Raw genomic sequence first — 12,806 nt, 5'->3', positions numbered from 1 at the left:
TGTAACAGAAGATCAAGAAGCATGGAGTGCATGTCACCTTTGTCAAAACATAGCAGACACTATGACCTTGTTATCCAGACTCAGTAAACCTCAGCTGTACGTCATTTTGGCACCTACCACAGAGGGGAGGACCTTCTTTTGTAGTCAAACACCTCTGCCTGTGGCCCTATCATTCTGTGTGCCTGGAACATGAGAGATTAAGTACTCCTTTCTCCCATCAAAGGCATTCAGTATATTTCTAGTGGTTAGGTGAATCTCATCTACGTTGATTTACTGCTGTAGATGGCAGGTGGTTTCTAGATGGACTTGAAGAGTTCCTATGTGTCTCTTAGAGTATATCCAGTCATATCCCTTCCCTATGTATATAGAGATAACTCTAATCACTAGTATATGCAGTAGACCGTTGTGCTCTCTAACATTCATATGTGACTCTTAGAGTATATCCATTTGTATCCCTTCCCTATGTATATAGAGATAACTCTAATCACTAGTATATGCAGTAGACCTTTGTACTATCTACCATTCCTATGTGACTCTTAGAGTATATCCAGTCATATCCGTTCCGTATGTATATAGAGATAACTCTAATCACTAGTATATGCAGTAGACCGCTGTGCTCGCTACCATTCCTATGTGACTCTTAGAGTATTTCCAGTCATATCCCTTCCTTATGTATATAGAGATAACTCTAATCACTAGTATATGCAGTAGACCGTCGTGCTCTCTACCATTCCTATGTGACTCTTAGAGTATATCCCTTTGTATCCCTTCCCTATGTATATAGAGATAACTCTAATCCCTAGTATGTGCAGTAGACCTTTGTACTATATACCATTCCTATGTGACTCTTAGAGTATATCCATTTGTATCTCCTTGTGTGACTTTACATCTTGTACATTTGCAATTTTTTTCTGTTTGTATCCTTTATGTAACGCATGTAATCCTAAATCCTTATGTTTTTCAACTGGTCCTTATGTAAAGCGCTCTGACACCTTCGGGTAAAGTTTGCGCTATATAAAATCGCATAAATAAAAAATAGATAAAAAATCATCCATTTTGCAGGGACAGAGAATGGATAGTTAACCACAATTTGGGCATACCAGTATTTACCTATTAGGGTTCTGTTTTCAAGCTACCTGTTGTTTGATGGTTCTTAAAAGGCCTGCAGATTAAATTTCTTCTGATTCCTTTTGTGGTTCCTCATTGGGATCTTAATTTAAACCTGTGGTTTCTCAAGGAACCCCTATTCGAGCCAATACATTCATTGTCAATGGTGTGTTTGTCTCTTGAAACATTCTTTTGGAGCAAGGATCCGCATTACTTCACCTTCTTTCTTTAAAACCTGCTTAGAGAGTTCTTTTTAGAGAATGAGAATTACCAGAGTATGGAGGAACTGATTTCAGATTTGTGCGCCTGTACAAGGAAAATATAAAACAATAATTCTGCATATTTACACTAATTATACTGCATTAAAACGGTTATGCACAGCTCCCAAACCTACATAATATAACTATTTACATTCTGGCGGCTCTCTGATGATGAAAAAGTGTTCTGTAGAATTGTGGGGTCTTCTAGGTTTGGAAGAATTTGAGCTGCGCCCTAAATTGGTGAACCTACTGCTTCAACAAACCCAAGGTAGGTTCTCTTGCCACATTTAGAGGCAGCTGAGATTGTGCTGTCAGAAAGCCTAGGCTCAGCCGCAGTAGCATGTCATGTTCAGCCCTGTTTTGGGCAGGACGTCCACCACTAATTTTCCATGTGGTGTACAAAGCATGATTCTAGGCAGGAAACCACCATGAAAGGCATATAACAGTCAATAATGCTGAGTGGCCTGCTAGGTATTCAGCTTTGCCGAAAGCACATCTTTCACAACAGCAGAAGCGCATTTGGCGAAAAGCTCCATGCCAGATCTGCTAATAAGGGGAGGGTATTTCTCTCAGCAGCAGAGGCGAGAAGCTCACCTATCTGGGAAGGCCACCTGCCCGTCTATAAATGAGGCGATTGAAAACATTGAAGTGATCCAAATTAAAGAGGTGCATGGACTGAGTACCTGCCCATTTAAACTACTGGTCAACACCAACTGAAATGAGTGCCGCATGGCTCAAATGCTCATCTTTGGGCATTTTGAACAATACTCTTAATCATTTTCTACACATTGAAACATTGCAAATTGTTGCAATCGCATAATTGGTTTAGGCAGGCAAAGCTGAATAAACACCCAACTCTGTGTATTTTGATCAGTCTTAACAAATGGCATATCCTCCACATTCAAATAATGTGGCGCACAGTAAATTCTAGAATCAGAATTGTACATTTAGACACTGAAATTGTATTTTTGGAGTTTCAATATTGATAATTGTGTCTGCTGAGCGTATTTTATTGTAATAAAAGTTTGCTGAATTCGTCCTCGCAAAGTGGTAGTAGGTATATTACTGAAAGATGTAAAACATATTGTAAACATTAGCAACTATTCCTGTGAAATTGTCAAACTTCTGGTGTGTTTGCAGCTCCCAAGTGAGGACTCTGAAATATGGGACCATTCGTCGCAGTGCTTATCAGTGATGGTCCAGCTGTACGGCGGGGACAATCAAGACAGCTTGTCTCCAGAAAACATGGAATGCTTTGCAGAGGTTCTTATATCTAAAAGGGACCCAAAACACCAGAAGCTGCTGTTGCGAGTTATCAAAAGATTGGTGAGTAGACACAGAAACATCTACTCACTCGCTATTTATGCGTGGACTCTACCAGACTGAGTCTAAAAACAATGTTTTTGTAATTGTAATGGTATTTATACAGCGCTTACTATCCCTGACGAGGCATTGAAGTGCTTTTGGTGAGTAGCATGCTTCTCCGGAACCCAAAGATGTTTAGTATAGGGAAATCTAAGTTGTTAATTTGAGCGATGGACATGTAAGTGTGTTAGTTGGATTGAATAGGATACAGGAGGGATAGATAGAGAAAGAAAGAGTCTAGAATGGGTTTGTAGATCATAGTAGTAAAACTAGATTTGGGATGAATCAAAGGAAGGATAGAGAAAGGAAACGTCTAGAACAGATTATTAGGAGATCACATGGAGTAGTGAATTGGAGAGAGTTGAAGGCATTTATTTATTAATGTATTCCTACAGTAGGAGTTAATAAAACTATGGGTGCAGTATTACATACAAAGGTATATATATAAATGGAAAATAATAAAGAGATATAAAGTTGTATTGTATAAACATCCATATGCATATGTATAGATAAATAGTTAGAAACTCCAACGTTTAAGTGTTGCTGTACATAAAGCAAATTTATATTTTTTTTATTCATTTTGGTTTGGAATCTTTGTTTTTTTTTAAATGTATTTATATTTAGGTATTTTTATTTGATACTTTCCCGGTATTTCAATAGTGAAACACTTATAAATACAATTGTTTTGATCCTATATACACATTGTCATAGAGAAAATAAAACAAAGCAGAGACCCATAACCATATAATCAAAAACCATATGTAAACCATGCAGTGACATATATACATGTTACACATATATATATATATATATATATATATATATATATATATATATATATATATATATATATATATATATATATATATATATATATATATATATAAAATATCTCATAAGTAATATACATATTTGTTAAGCAGACCTATACGAATATCTATATACTTTTAAACCATAATTGGTATATATATTTGAACACAGAAATGCATATCTAAATACATACATATCAAATTAAACATGTTTACATACACAGGCATATGCTGTACATTTGTGTTTTGAGTATGGTGGTCCTTTAGGAAAGAGCCGACTATTAAGTGAGTTGGTGAGATGCCTTTCATTTTCTAGAATTGAAGACTAAACCACATTTGTTTCTTCTAGAAAATGTGTGCTACAGCTGGTATTATAATAGCTTGATAACCAGTGCTACTGAAAAATATTAGTTCTGAAAGCGTATTGCTCAATTTTTGCTCTTTTTCCCAATTTTCAAAGAATGTTCTTTCTGTGTGGTGTTAATGTGCTGGTGCCTCCAGAGTCAGACCTTAGCTCCTAAATTATCCAGTATTATGGGTGTCTTTCATACATTCACATGCCTGAATCATTCCCCGTCGTCGAGATGGGAGTCCCCAGTACATATAAAAGTAATGTCCTAAAGACATACATAGAGAAAAATAGGCCTAAGGGCCTTGCCTTAGTAGCCTATCAATGTCCTTTTGTAAAAAGGACCAAACTCTATAAGGTAGCCAATCAGCTACCACCTCCCTCTAGAACCTTCCTGCCAGGAGCCTCAGTCTCTGAGATTTTCTACCGCTCGTTGTGCTAGGGAGTCTCCTTCTGAGTTCTCCTCAGGTTTCCAAGATTTATCTCTTTTCCTCACAGAAGTTGGATATTTTCTTCTTCAAACAACAATGAAGAAAGGGCTTTTCAGAGCCTGTTCATCCTGTGGTAAGAAGAGACTGCACGTCGATGACAGGCATGAGACTTGCCTCTACTGTCTTTATCCTGATCATTCTGCAAAAGAATGTAGAGTTTGTAGAACATTCTCTACAAAGACACTTAAAGACAGGGATGGAAGACTGCTCCTCTGGTCGAACAGACTCAAAAACAGAGATGATGCACTGTCTTCAGAGGAAGGTGAAATGGCTTCAGTTTCATCAAAACTATCCCTGAAAAGGCCAAGGGGTGCTTCCCCTAGCCCTACAGACGTCCCTCCTAAAAAGACTACCACAAAGTCTTCTGTGGTACAATCCGTCACGTTTGAAAAGGAGGTTCCCACCTTCAGAGAGCCACGTCACTCATCGACGACGAGTTCGTCGACTCTTTCTTCAAGAAAAACAGCCTATGTCTCCACATCGACGACTACGGTGTCAACGACGATGGCATCGTCAGCCTCTTCATCGATGACGACGATAACTCAATCGTCGACGACGGGTACGCCACTGTCATCGATTATACTTATAAAAAGCAATCGACGTTGCTTAAAGTTCCGTCGACGGCATCGTCGACGACGACACCGTCGATGACAAAACAGAAACCGTCGACGCCTGCATCGACGACGAATGGCACATCGTCAACGAAGACATCGTCGACGTCGAAGACATCGATGACGAGCACGTCTTCGACGACGAAGGCACCGTCGACGACCACAACGTCGTCGACGAAGGTACCGTCGACGACCGCACTGTCGAGGACGAAGGTACAGTCGACGACCGCACCGTCGACGAAGGAACCGTCGACGAAGGGAACGGCGACGAAGGGACCGTCAACGACTTCACTGTCGACACTTGAATCGTCGACACCATGGAAAAATTCTGATTTGATTCCGCCAAAGAGGAAGGATAAAAATCCGATTACGCCAGATCTAACGTCCCCAAGTAGGGTACAAAAATTACTCCCATCTTGTCTCCTACAGAGTGATGAATCAAAAGATGACCAGTATGAGCAAGCTACTAGTCCTTCAGATCTTATTGTAAAGTGCCAGAGCACGGATGAAGATGGAGATGATGTCGTTTTTATGGAGGAGACTGTACATACACAAGTACAAAAACAGGTCACTCCTATGGTTTGCCTTCCAGTATCTATTGTCTCAGATCTTCAATTCTTGATCACAGACTACAAAAAACGATTTCCAGAATCACCAGCAGCATCCTCCCAACCCCAACCATCTCCAAAGACAAGACCACCACCTCTGGATCTCCCTCAGGAGAGATAAGCGGTTCATAATGTTCAGTCCTCAGACGACGAGGGCGAGGAACCAGGAGAAGAGGAGGTACGGGATGACCTGTCCAATAACAGAGATGATGAGGATTATATCGCTCATTCTCCGGCCACACCTGAACCTCATACTTCGGAATCCCCACCAGTGGACATTGGCGGATTCCACAACTTGGTGGAAAGAGCAGCCACGAGATTCCACATGACTATAGAATCACAGGAAACAGACTGTTTCCTATATGATTTTAAAGATCCGATCAAAAAGACAGCCAGGTCAATTCCTATAATTGATCACATATGAGAACAAGGCCAGCAATTGATGCAAACACCAGCATCTGGTACCCAGACTGGATAAAAAATATAAGGCACCAACAACAGCAGCTACCTGCCTTAATGCGCATCCCAAACCAGATTCTGTAGTCACCCAAGCGGCTCAAAAGAATTCAAGAAATCCGTCCTCTCCACTGTCCGCACCACCAGACAAGGAGGGCAGAAAATTAGACAGCATAGGCAAGCGTTTTTCAACCACGTCAGCCATGACTATCAAAATAGCTAACGCCATTGCCCTAATTGGGAGATACAACAGGCAATTATGAGAAGACATTGTCCCATACCTGACAGAAATACCTGAAGACTTAAAGGAGGAAGTCCAATCGCTCCTAAAGGAGGGAAAATCGTCAGCATCAGAAATCATCGATTGCGCTGTAGATGTCGCAATGACAGGCTTCAGACAACTGGCTGGTGCAGCAGTCTTACGAAGACAAGGGTGGCTCAAAGCAACCTCCTTCTGCCAAGAAATCCAAACTAAAGTCTTAGACATGCCATATGACGGACAGCACCTATTCGGTGACAAAATAAACAAGCCCTACAGGCAATCAAAAAAAATACAGGCACGGCACGAGCTCTAGGCACGTTACAGTTCAAAAACCAGTCCTTTAGAGGGAACAGGGGTAGAGGTCAGCCCTCTTATAGAGGGTCACATCAAGGAAAATCCTCATACTCCTATAATCAAGGCTGATCACAATACTAGCAACGGCAACAGCAGCAAGGTCACCAGACCTCCTATGGGAAATCAAACTTAAGAGGAAGAAACCAGAGGAAACCAACAGGCGGACGCCAATGACCGTTTCCAACAACCAGTCCCTCCACCATCTCATTCTTTCAAAATTGGAGGCAAACTCACACATTTCCTCCACAATTGGAAATCAATAACAACGGATCGGTGGGTGCTCCAATTAATCCAATATGGACACTCATTGGAATTCAGTTCAATCCCCCCGATAACTCCTCCTCGCAAGATTCAACACAGACACCTACGATTACTCCTTCAAGAGATTTCATCAATGTTGAAGAAAGGAGCAATAGAGCGAGTCCCATCAGCTCAAAAAGGAAAGGGATTTTACTCCCGCTTCTTTCTAATACAACAGAAACGGAAGAAATGGAGGCCCATACTAGATCTCAGGGCACTCAATACATTCTTGAAGAGCCAATCATTTTGGATGGTGACTATTCAGGAAATCTTGAGATCTCTAGAGGAAGGAGACTTTATGACGTCTTTAGACCTGCAAGATGCATATTATCACATCCCAATACACAGGCGCCACAAAAAATTCCTAAGATTCGCTGTAGCAGGTCATCACTACCAATTCTGTGTCCTCCCATTCGGCCTCAAATCGGCACCTCGTGTTTTCACAAAGTGCCTCTCTCTAGTGTCAGCTTTCCTACGTCAACAGGGACACCAGGTTTTCCCCTACCTGGACGACTGGCTAGTGAAGGCACCTTCGATGGCAGGCGCATAAATGTCTTCCAACGCCTGTCTCAATATTTTCAAAAAACTGGGCCTGACACTCAATCTCGAGAAGTCAACCTTACAGCCCTCCAGAGTTTTAACATTTCTAGGGGCAACTCTAAATACGACATCCTCAACAGCATTCCCATCACAGGAAAGGAAACACAAAATAATTGCTATGGCCACCGCAGTGACTTCAAGGAGCACCATCCGAGTCCGTACTTTCAAATCCCTCCTAGGGATGATGTCCTCGTGTATACTACTCATTCCTCACTGTCGGCTCAAAATGCGCCCCCTCCAAGAGGCCTTGACCAAGCAGTGGACTCAGTGTACAGACTCTTTCGAGGATCACATAGTGATTACTCCACAAATCACCGAGGCCTTACACTGGTCGAGGACATCCACGAACCTATCGCAAGGACTAACGTTCCTGCTGCCTCCAACTCCACATGTCATAACTACAGATGCCTCTCTAGAAGGATGGGGAGCAGTCCTTCAAGAATTACAAATCAGTGGCAAGTGGACAGACCAAGAGAGGAAACTCCACATCAACCTTCTAGAACTGAGGGCAGTTTTCCTATCTCTCCAGGCCTTCTTCCCTCGCATCAAAGACTCAGCAGTGCTTGTAAGAACGGACAACACAACAACAATGCACTACTTGAACAAGCAGGGAGGGACACGTTCGCTGACACTATCTCGCGAATCGCAAAAAATTTGGAACTGGCTAGTACTCCACAATATCAAGCTAACAGCAGAGTATGTCCCAGGCAAGGACAACGTCATAGCGGATGCTTTGAGCAGACAGAGGTCTCTGTCACAAGAATGGGAACTCAACCAAAAAGTTCTACACAACATTTTCTCGAAATGGGGGAGACCGCAGATCGATCTCTTCGCCACCAGGGAGAACGCCAAATACCAAAACTTCGCAAGCTGGCATTCCCAATCGCGGTCATTAGGAAATGCATTTTCCATCGCCTGGCGCAACGTGTTTGCGTACGCATTTCCACCATTTCCCCTGATAACAAGAGTCATTCGGAAAATAAAAACGGAACACTGCACACTGATTCTCATTGCCCCGTTCTGGCCGAGGCAGCATTGGTTCACGGACCTTCGTCGCCTCTCAGTCCAACCATCAATCCATCTGGGCCAACAGCCATCCCTACTCACAATGTCCAAAGGCCAAGTACTCCACCCGAATATGAAATCTCTCAGATTATCGGCATGGCTCCTGAGTACAGAGAATTCTACCAGCTAAACATTCCACAGGAGTGCAAGATTGTCCAAGCAAAGGCAATAGCAGACAGCACAAACAAAACTTATTCCTTAAAATGGAAACGCTTTTGCGTTTGGTGTATGGACAAAGATCTCCATCCCTTTCAGATCACTCCGGAGCAGATCCTACCATATTTATTACACCTGGCACAATCAGGACTTGCCCATGCCTCGATCAGAGTTCATCTGGCAGCCATCTCCCGCTTTACACGAACTTCAAAAGGACCATCTCTCTGGTCCCACAGATTAGTTAGATCTACAGATCCTTTCCTCGGCCACGCAGAGTTCCACCAACATGGCACCTTAATGTGGTACTCAACCAATTAATGAAACATCCATTTGAACCCATCCATAGGGCTGATATCAAATACATTTCATGGAAAACAGCCCTACTTTTAGCTCTGACCTCAGCGAGAAGGGTCAGCGAGCTACAAGCTCTTTCCATTCAAGGTCCCTTCATGCAGTTCAGTGAAGATAGAGTGATTTTAAGGACTAATCCTCGCTGCATTCCTAAGATCCCTTCGGACTTCCACTTGAATGAACCACTAGTCCTGCGATCATTTTTCCCAAATCCTAGTACTGCAGCTGACGATCCCTTTACTCTTTGGACCTAAAGAGATGTCTTAAATTTTACCTGGACAAAACAAAACATTTCAGGAAAACGAATCAGCTTTTCATCGCCTTCAGCAGACCAAGAAAAGGCATGCCACTTTCCAAACAAAGCATTTCACGATGGATATCCTCTGCAATTGCCTTTTGCCATGACAAAGCCGGACGACCGTTACACTCCAAAGTCCGAGTTCATTCCACAAGAGCTGTGTCCACATCGGCGGCACTATTCGCTGGGGTGCCAATTCTGGACATTTGCAGGGCAGCGACCTGGAAGTCGCCGCACACATTTACCAGGCATTACTGCCTGGATACGGAACTGATGCAGGATGCAGCTGTAGGCCAGGCTGTACTTCGCCATCTATTCTAGTGAGATGAGCCTTCCTCCTTCCCACCATCCTTTGTCGGTATGCACATTTACTTCTTTATTCTGTTTACTTGTTGATGGTTGCTAGTCGTATGATATGTATTATCTCAGACTGCTTATACTGTCTCATCACAAATGTGCATAATGTATTGCTCGCTACTCTGATTCAGGCATGTGAATCTATGAAAGACACCCATAATACTGAATAAGAAATGCATTACTTACCTGTAACTGCAGTTATCCAGTATTGGTGTCATTCATAGATTCACATGCAACCCTCCCACCTCCCCAGGAAGGTCTCACCTCTCTTTCTATCATATATTACGCCTACCTAGCTTGGTGGGTACGAAAATCTGAGAGACTGAGGCTCTTGGCAGGAAGGTTCTAGAGGGAGGTGGTAGCTGATCGGCTACCTTCTAGAGTTTGTTCCTTTTTACAAAAGGACATTGATAGGCTACTAAGGCAAGGCCCTTAGGCCTATTTTTCTCTATGTATATCTTTAGGACATTACTTTTATATGTACCGGGGACTCCCATCTCGACGACGGGGAATGATTCAGGCATGTGAATCTATGAAAGACACCAATACTGGATAACTGCAGTTACAGGTAAGTAACGCATTTCTGCTCTACCCAGGGCTAAAGAGAGATGGTTTGACGCTTACCACTGTATGGTCCTACACCTCTCAAACTGTGCGATTGTTTTTTTACTGTAGTATGATAGGCAAGTCACTTGTCTTGGAATCTGAAGAATACCCTGACACTAACTACACTACATGAATTGAGATGGGAGGCAAGCTACTCCATCTTTTATTGTGCTTATACTGCAACTAGGGATCCTCTCATCACAAGTATCGACAAAGCCAATACTTTTGGCCTATGGTTACTGAATAAGACACCAAAACAGCATAAAGGCATACCTGCGCACTTGCACACGCCAACTCACATACCTAGGTTGGTGGGCTGATGTGTTTGAGGTCTTTAGACAGGCAGATGAGTGTGAAAGTAGAAGGGTGTGTGTATGAGTATGGAGTTGGTTGATCTTTGGATGTCAGATTGGTTGATGTCTGGATGTACGGATGGATAGGTCTAGCGGTGTATAGATGAGTGTTAGGCAGATGGATGACTGGGTGCCTGGATGATTGAGTTTGTGGAGGGTTTATGAATGGAGTGATGAAGTGATGCGTGAGAGGGTAAATGGGCGGGTTGTTAGACATGGTGGATGGCTGTGTGGATGGGCGTTGGGTGTATGTTAGATGAACTAGCAGATTGATGTCTTGAAAGCAATAGGTTTAGGGTTTATAGATGGATGAGTTCTGGAATGTATGGTTGGGGGTGAGGGATAGGTGTAGTTTGGATGGATGGATTAGGGTAGATTGTTTGGATTCATGTTTGTGAGCGTTTTATGGATTAATAGGTGATTGGGTGTCAGTGCATACAGGAAGCGATGCACAATTGTGGGTGAATTAGTGTGCTTTTTTTTTGTTGTTAACATTCTTTGTAAAACCTAATTGTGTCTTGGCAGTAAAAAAAGACCTAGCCCCTTATTACAGTGATGCAAGGGTATGACAGTGCTTAAAAATGCATTGTTTTGATAGGACCTCTAATAGAGAATTCTAATAGCAAACGTATGATGGGACTTTAATGTGTCTTGCTTTAGTGGCTGTGCTTTCTATTTGGCCCTGAATTGCATGAGCCTGACACAAAGTAGACTGTTTCAGAGACAGGAAACTATTGAGAAGTGTCAGTCTCATCTGCCTTTATGCTTGGTCATTGGTACCACTCCGAGGCCCTTTGGGTATGAAAGGAGGGACAGCTGATGATGTTTACCTTTCTCTGTAGATAAGTGGGGTGTACATTTTACACTGAACCTAGAACGCGATGGATTTTACCAATGCTAAGGGTTCTTAGACGTAAACAATTTCGGCCAGCGTTCTTAGTGTTACAACTCCTAGAGAACATAAACTTTACAAGGTCCATAGCTTGTTATTTGAAATGTGCAATTAAATCTAGGAAATCGATTTGCATATGACTTTCTAATTGCACATTTTTAACTTGAATAGTTTAAATGATACAGTCTTGTAGATTTTATATTGATTTTAATGCAGATGAACTTACTAGTTAGGTGCTTTCAATGTGGGCTTTTATGATTTTTATTGTAAAATCGAATAAAACTTATATGAATTGAAGTGAGGTGTAGAATCTTCTATGCACTTCTAGATGAAGGTAAAGATCTTAAAGGTAACTCTTGCTTGCAGGGTGAACCAATGTGTAACCTCCTAAGAACAAATGAGGCTGGTTGTCATTCTGCTCTTTTTGTTTTTATATCAGTTGGTAAGCAAACATATCAACTGAGAAAGAGTTGGTATTGTGAAAGCGTTGGTTTACAAGGACAACAACAACCTTTGTGTGGCTTTGGTAGGTAAGGAAGGTAATGTTTTTTTAGGAACCTAATGTGGTAGAATTATAACTTTACTTCTTCAACTTCAGAGTGAGTTTTTTATCTTTATGTATATAAATGTACACCTGAATAGAGAAGATCAATGTGTGTGTTTGATGGGATAGTGTTTGACTTCATGTTAATAATAAGGTTGGATGTTGGCACCTCAGAACCCTGACTGGTTTGCCTCATCTGTATTTGAATCCCTTGGATTCAAACAAAAACTGGTTATAAAAAGTGAAATTGCCTTTGGACATAGATCGTGACTAAGAATTAGTAATCTTGAGATCATGTCCGAAAGGACAGTACATAGGATTCATGCAGATGGTCTGGGATTCTGCATCTTGTAAGTGCATCACGAGGAGGACTGGATACCAATGTTTTGTTTTTAAAACCTGGCTACCCTATGCATGGGATATCAGAACTGCATAGTCGTATAAGGATTTTGAGAACTGTTATTCTCTGACACCAACTTAGTTGCAGCAAAACTTATTGCCTTACAAGGGGCAAGTGAGCTTTTTGCAGGTTAGTATACAGAGAGTTACCACTGTAAATCCTGGGATTGAACCTCTACTTTGGGATAGGATTCAGGGATAAAAAGTTAAGGG

General features: G+C 41.9%; 1 protein-coding gene across 1 annotated transcript in view; it reads left to right on the top strand.

Annotated features, from left to right (window-relative positions):
- ULK4 (unc-51 like kinase 4) overlaps nucleotides 1–12,806 on the top strand; it is a 1,855,260-nt gene that overhangs the window by 1,367,397 nt on the left and 475,057 nt on the right. Inside the window, exon 35 of the mRNA XM_086941729.1 lies at nucleotides 2,508–2,693. Within this exon, the coding sequence (XP_086797855.1) occupies nucleotides 2,508–2,693 (186 nt within the window). The remainder of the gene's footprint in view (nucleotides 1–2,507; nucleotides 2,694–12,806) is intronic.

The sequence above is a fragment of the Lissotriton vulgaris genome, chromosome 10, assembly GCF_964263255.1.
Source record: "Lissotriton vulgaris chromosome 10, aLisVul1.2, whole genome shotgun sequence".
NCBI classification, from domain to species: domain Eukaryota; kingdom Metazoa; phylum Chordata; class Amphibia; order Caudata; family Salamandridae; genus Lissotriton; species Lissotriton vulgaris.
Note: the sequence above shows the minus strand (reverse complement) of the source record. Positions and strands in the feature narration are given on the sequence as shown.